Here is a 6,606-nt window from a genome sequence, read left to right as displayed (position 1 = left end):
ATTTTTTAAAAAAGCACAAAAGGTAAAAGCGACCGACGTCTTCAGGTGGGGGTTCAGATACGGTCCCGTCCTACTTGTCCAGAGGCTGGATTTGAGGGGCAGGGACAAGGACCACCCCTCCACCAGAGAAGAACCACACATGGGAAGCGGTCCCAGATCCCAAGACTGGGTGTTGGCCCCAGGACTAGGCCCAGCCCCTTCCAGACTGTGGACTGTCACCCAGCCCAGCGCAGGTCCTGTCCTGTCCTCTCCCCAGCACTGGCCAGATAAAGGGCAGGCGCTCTGTGGTTGTTTAAAAGGGACCGAGTGGCCCAATCCTTCAACCTCAGCACCCATTGTCACCAAGATATAGGAAAAAGAAAATGAAGCCTTTATTGATAAATAGGTTACATTAAAATTGAATAATGGTTGATCAGAGAATAAAGATTCAGAGAAAAATCACCGTCTCTGCCCACCGTAGCCTCTACCTCTCGGCCTCTCCCTCTCGGCCTCCTCTACCTCCTGGCCTCTACCTCTCAGCCTCTACTTCCCGGCCTCCACCTTCTTGCTGCGTGCTTTGGAGGATGGGGACTTGGTGGGCAGCCTGGGCTTTCTCAGGCCCTCAGGGGCCTCTGTCTTCCTGGCCACAGCTGTGGGGACAGCCGTGGACCCATCACCCTTCCGAGGGATAGCAGCAGCAGCTTTGGGTCTTGATCTCTGCCCAGGCCCCTGGCCAGCCTTCTCTTTAGGGGTCTTGGCTGCCATCTTCCTTCTGGTTGGGGAGGAGACTCCATTCTTGACCTACAAGAAGCAAAGTCAAGGACAGGGAGACAGAGCTGGGTGTGCAGCTCGGAGGTCACGTGGGTAAGATGGGAGGCCAGGATGGGAGGCCAGGATAGGAGGCCAGGATGGGAGGCCAGGATGGGAGGCCAGGATGGGAGGCCCAGCTCAGAGGCTCTGGACAAGTGACCTCATCTCCCCTCCCCTCAGCCCCTTGGCCATGAAACAGGGAGGACCACCCCCCCAGAGAGGAGGAGAGCAAACTGCGGGTTGGGGGGAGACCAGACCCCGGGGGCCACCCAGGTGCCCACCTGCCCGTCGGCGGGCTTTGAACCCGCGTTCTTCACGTCTGAGCTTGCATTCTTCACCTTGGGTTTCCCACAAGCCTCTGCATCTAGAGCAGGTTGGGGGGACATCATGGGGGAGGGGAAGAGTCAGGGCCTCTGGACCCCCCCACCCCCCTGGCACTGGCCAAAGCCTGGGACCCCAGATGCCCTGCCCGCACGGTGGACAGACTGAGCTCGCTGCAGACGCCCCACAGCGCCCATTCCTCTGTCTCTGGGCCTTTGCACGTGATTTCCTGGGGCACCTCCTCCAGGAAGCCCTCCCGGATTCCTCTTCAGGGACCACGGGGGGCTCTGGCCTCCCTGGGCTCCCTCCGTCCTAACACCTGAGCTGCCTCCGTAACCCCATGGGCCACCCCGAGTTGTCCGTCAGGGTTCACCGGGGAGCCCTGCCCCACTCCCCGCGGTCCCTGTCCCCTGTCCCCGTCCCTCACCCACCTGGCTGTCGCCTCTTGCCCTTGGCTTTCCCCTTCTCACTGGTCCCGTTGGCACTGGAAGGGGCCCGAGTGGCCTTGGCTGGCTTGGGGGGAGGCTTGGTGGCCTCGGCGTCCTTGGCCTCCCCGCGGCCTCTCTTGGGGACCCCCTGGTTGGCTGGCCCTGGCCTGGGGACGGCCCTGGCGGCCTGGCCAGAGCTGGACGCTTCCTTCTGCTCCGCGCCTGGTTTCTTAGGGCCCTTCCCAGCAGCCTCCCTGGGCCTCCTGGGGGCCTTGGGGATCTTGGGGACCTTGGGGACCGGCTTCTTCCTGGCCTGGACTTTCTTCTTGTACTTGGGGACCAGCTGGAGGGAGGGAGAGAGGGTGGGGTGGGACCAGAGCCAGCTCGGGTGCCCCTGCCCCGCGTCCAGGAGTCCTGAGAGGGTGTGGGCGCGTCAGTGGGTGCGGGGACTCCTGACCCGGCCTCCCGGCCCAGCTCTGAAGCTATTGCCACCTCCAAACCCTGTCAGCACCGCGTCACCCCCCAAAACTGGAACCAGGCTCCCAATCATGCCTGACGCTGGGGACAGTGGCTCACGCCTGTCATCCCAGCGACCCGGGAGGCTGAGGCAGGAGGATCGCAAGTTGGAGGCCGGCCTCAGCAACTCAGGGAGACCCTGTCTCTAAATAAAATATAAAAAGGGCTGGGGACAGGGCTCAGGGGTGAAGCAGCCTGGGTTCAGTCCCTGGGACCAAAAACAAAAGAGTGAAAATTAAAACCCGCGGCTCCCCCTTCCAGACTGGCCTCGGGGAGTCTGACCTCGGAGACGTCAAAGTCAACGTCAAGGTCAATAAAAGTGCTAAGGGGATTGGTCAGCCAGGACCCTGGCCATGACAGGACCCCTCTAAAGGGTCCTGCTTGTGGCACTGGGGGTTAAACCCAGGGGCACCTCACCACGGGGCTACATCCCTGGCTACATCCCTCCACGTTGTTGAGGCTGGCCTCCAACTCTCAATCCTCCGGCCTCAGCCTCCCGAGTCGCTGAGATGGCAGGCGTGTGCGCATCCTGCTGGGCTTCGGCCAACTTTTCCAGTAGGAAGCAAAAAGAGGTTTGAGGCCAATAGAGGGGTCAGCCACTTACTGGGTCTTGAAAGCTCAGAAGGAAAAAAATAACCAAGAAACTGGAGACGCACAAAAATAAACCAAGCCCAGAGGCCAGGGAGAAAAGCCTCTTCCGCGCGGCTGCCCGGCTCTAAAAGCCCTCGGCCTCCTGCGTCTGCACAAGATGGAGGAGGCTGGGGCTCCCCAGGGCCTCCCATTTAGGGGAAGATGGAGGAAATAACTGGGGTTCGCCCCGCACCCCTCAAGGCTCATGGGAGACGGTGAAAACCTGTGTCCCCAACCTTGTCTGGCCCCTGCCACTCTGGGGACTTTGGGGACCACACTTCTGCTCCTGGTCGGCCTCTGAGTCTCACCGAGTTGCTCAGGGCAACAGTGAAGGTGCCCAGGACTTAGAGCCAATATCGGAGACACGGTCACCGACCTCTGAAAACGTCCCCAAAAAGCAATGAAGACACATACTGCCCACAGGGTGACCAGGAGCCCAGGGGAGGTCCCTGAGAACAGCCTTCCCGGAGGCTGGACGTGCAGGAGGAGCAAGCAGAGCGGATGAGAGCCGCGTGGTCTAGGGCGGCAGCATGTGCAAAGGCCCTGGGGCCTCCTGACTCCCTACTCACTTTGAAGCTGCCGGTGGCGCCCCTGGCCCTGGAGTTGACGGGCCTGGTGAGCAGTCCTTTCCGCATGCCCGTGTCCAGGGCCTGCTTCAGCAGGTACTTGAAGCGCCCTGCGTCCGCCGCCGCCGTCGGGTACTTGCTCTGGATGTAGACTTTGATGGCCACCACCGACATGCCCCGCGACATGCCCCGTGGCTGCTCCCGGGCCTTCAGCGCCTCCAGCACCATGTGGAGCATCGTGGGGTTCCGGCGGAAGACCCAGTTGTAGCTTTGGCCTGCGAGGGACGGCAGGCCCTCAGCCGGTGCACCCTGCAGTCTAACCCTCTAGACACCAGCTGCTGCAGAGTCCCATGGGTGGAGGGTGAGGGCTTTTTGAAAAAAATAAATAAATAAACGGAGCCACTTGTCCAGATGTAACCACCGATGCAGAGGATGTCCCAGGGGGCTCTGGGGGGACAGCCACAGGGGCAGTGTCTGCAGAACTCAGGCTGCAGGGCTCGCCGCCTGGTTTCTTTTACCCATAAGCCATGGGGCGGGGAAGACGCATCCCACCAAAATCTGCTCGTGGGGATCTGGGGGTGTGGCCCAGGGGCAGAGCTCAGGCGAAGGGGAGCCACACCCTGAGCTTCATCCCGGGGCCCAAAATAATGTGCATCTGTTTATATACAATATCCCAGCGGCTCCGGAGGCTGAGGCAGGAGGATCGAGAGTTGGAGGCCAGCCTCAGCCAAAGAGAGGCCCTGAGCAGCTCAGGGAGACCCTGTCTCTAAATAAAATGCAAAATAGGTCTGGGGACGGGGCTCCGTGACCAAGGGCCCCTGGGCTCAATCCCCAGTATTTTAAAAAAAAAAGTCAGATTATTGGCTGTTAAGGGCTGGGGTTTAGAGGTGGCGATGGGGACAGACTGGTAATTGGCACAGATTTTCTTTTTGTGGAAATGAAAATATTTTAAAAACTGAACGGACACGTGCTGGATGACCTCAGGGCCGTTCACTTTAAACGGGTGAATTATGCAGTTTGTGAATGATCCCCAAGTTATTTTTTTTTGAATTTTAATTATTATTTATTTACTTACATCTCTGGGACACTCAACCCCTGAGCCCCGTCCCCAGCCCTTTTTATATTTTATTGGGAGACGACAGGGTCTCGCTGAGTGGCTTAGCGCCTCACTTAAGTCACTGAGGCTGGCCTCCAACTTTGCCAACCTCCTGCCTCAGCCTCCTCCCTCACTGGGATTCCTGGCGTGAGCCACGGCACTTGGATCATTTGCAAGATTTGGGACTCCCAACGGGAATCCTCTGGCTGCAAAAGATTTTTTTAAATTTGTTTTTTAAAGTGGGGGAGAGAAAGGGGGAACTCACCCCAAACTCTAGACCTAGAAGCAAACTGTGGAGAGGCCTAACCCAAGGCCCCCCCTGCAGGCCTCCAGGGGGAAGGAGCCCAGGCCTGGGGTTGCTCTGGGTGGGACGCGGCCTGGGAGCCCAGACACCCCGGCCCAGCCCCCTTGGGCCTCAGTCTTCCCACCTGCCCAATGGGGATGGGCACCTGCCCAGGCTCTGGATAAAGGTCCCCCAGCACCTCCCACCCCAGAGAGCCACCCCCAAGGGTGTTCCCTGGGCCTGTGTCCTCCCCCAGCCCCTCATTCAGCACTTATTCTCTGCCTGCTGTATACCCAGGTGCCCAAAGCAAAAGCCATGCTCCCCCAAAACCTGGGCTCCATCTCTCCCAGGAACCCCAATCCCTCCCTGTAGCTACCTCCATGTCCAGTAGCCAGGGGCCTGGAAATCGGGGAGCCTGGCCCAGCCACCGAGGCCCCTGCTCCGTCCTGTCCACCTCGATGGCCGGCAGCTGTGGCCGGGCCTCCCCTCCCCTGAGGCTGGCGATGGGCTGCAGCTGGGGGGACGCCATTGGCCTCTGAGGCCTCCCTGGGCTGGCCTCAGCCCCAGGCCCAGGCCTCCCTGCCTCTGCTGGGGCATGAGGTGTTTGGCCAAGTGGTCGGCTGTGGGGACACAGCTCTGGGGACGGTGCCAGGGCCAGAGTGGGACAAAGGGGGACTGGGGGGAGGGGGAAGGGCTCCCAGGAGGGCCCCGCCCCCTTGCTCACCTGACTTCCGGGAACCAGAAGGCCCAGACGACCTGGCAGGGGCGCAAGAGGCTGCGACACTAGTAATTCCGCTGGGAGCCATCAGACAGGGGACGCAGGCCCAGACGTGAGGACGCGGGGCCGCCTCCGCCTCCTCTTATACCTTCAGCAGCCCCGCCCCCTCCAATTACCCTGATGAGGCGTGGCCCACCCAGCAGCTGATGAGGCGGGAGGGTGCAGGGTTCCCAGCAGCTCCCTCGGCCCAGAGTCCCGGCTCTGCCACCCCGTCCTGGGTCGCTTGGCTTCCCTGGAGCTCAGCCTCGACAGGGAGATAAGGACCCCGGAGCCTGAGGCCACCCCCCACACCCTCTGCCCACCAGGGGCTGGAGACAGGGATGGGGAATTGGTAGCACCTGAGTTTGTGGGCGACCACAGAGGCCCTTCAGTGCCAGAGTGGGAGATGAGCTGCTCCAGCCTGGGCCACTGTTCCCAGGCCACCCCCGGCCTCCTTTTTTCAGAAAGGCGTGTGGCCACAGGGGCTACCTAGACCAGATGTCCTCTCAGGACACCTTGAAGCCAAGGCCCTTCTATTCTTACTTTATCCCAGAGACTGAACCCAGGGGCGCTTTACCACCAAGCCCCAGCCCCAGCCCTTTTTATATTTTTATTTTGAGACAGGGTCTTGCCGAGTTGCTGAGGCTGGCCTCCAACAAGCGATCCTCCTGCCTCAGCCTCCACAGTCTCTGGGATGACAGGAGAGAACCCCGTTGCCTGGTGCCAATACCTTCCTTTTGTCTTGTCTTTTGGGAATAAAAAAAAAATCAGGAAGGGGGTCCAGGAGTGGAGCAGCATAAAATCTTTTCATCAATAAGGATCATGTCCATTGAGAGGATGGATAAGAAGCAGGAGGAGACCATGCACCCGAAAAGGCGACATGGGACTCTGGGCTCATCCCCTGGTTGGCATTCGGAGAAATTCAAACGGAGACGGTTCTCAGATAGTATTTTCCCCCGTCAAACTGACGAAAGTTGAGACGTTGGCAGAGACGTGGGCCTGGCAGCCCCTGCCCCCCGGGGTGTAAACTGGAGCAGGGCCGCCTGGGGGAGGTGACCCCGGGGCCCAGCAACTCCACAGCTCCCTCCTCGGGGCTCTGCTGTATAATTTGGAAAAAGGAAAAATATATCTGTATTTATATATTAGAAGTAACCTCCACGGGGCTCGCAGGGTCCTGGTTGGATTATTTCGGGCCTGGAGACTATTTCTGCAACCGTTGA

At 59.9% G+C, this 6,606-nt stretch overlaps 1 protein-coding gene across 1 annotated transcript; it reads right to left on the bottom strand.

The window, feature by feature from the left end:
* Positions 1-522: 522 nt before the first annotated feature.
* Positions 523-5,158, bottom strand: H1-8 (H1.8 linker histone). The gene is made up of 6 exons (XM_077793503.1): positions 5,006-5,158; positions 4,612-4,636; positions 3,254-3,525; positions 1,542-1,881; positions 1,071-1,153; positions 523-780 (listed from the first exon to the last, which is right to left on the bottom strand). The coding sequence occupies exons 1-6, from the start codon at positions 5,156-5,158 to the stop codon at positions 523-525; spliced, it is 1,131 nt and encodes a 376-aa protein (XP_077649629.1).
* Between the last annotated feature and the right edge of the window lie 1,448 nt (positions 5,159-6,606).

This window comes from Urocitellus parryii, chromosome 16 (assembly GCF_045843805.1).
Source record: "Urocitellus parryii isolate mUroPar1 chromosome 16, mUroPar1.hap1, whole genome shotgun sequence".
Classification (NCBI taxonomy): Eukaryota; Metazoa; Chordata; class Mammalia; order Rodentia; family Sciuridae; genus Urocitellus; species Urocitellus parryii.
Note: the sequence above shows the minus strand (reverse complement) of the source record. Positions and strands in the feature narration are given on the sequence as shown.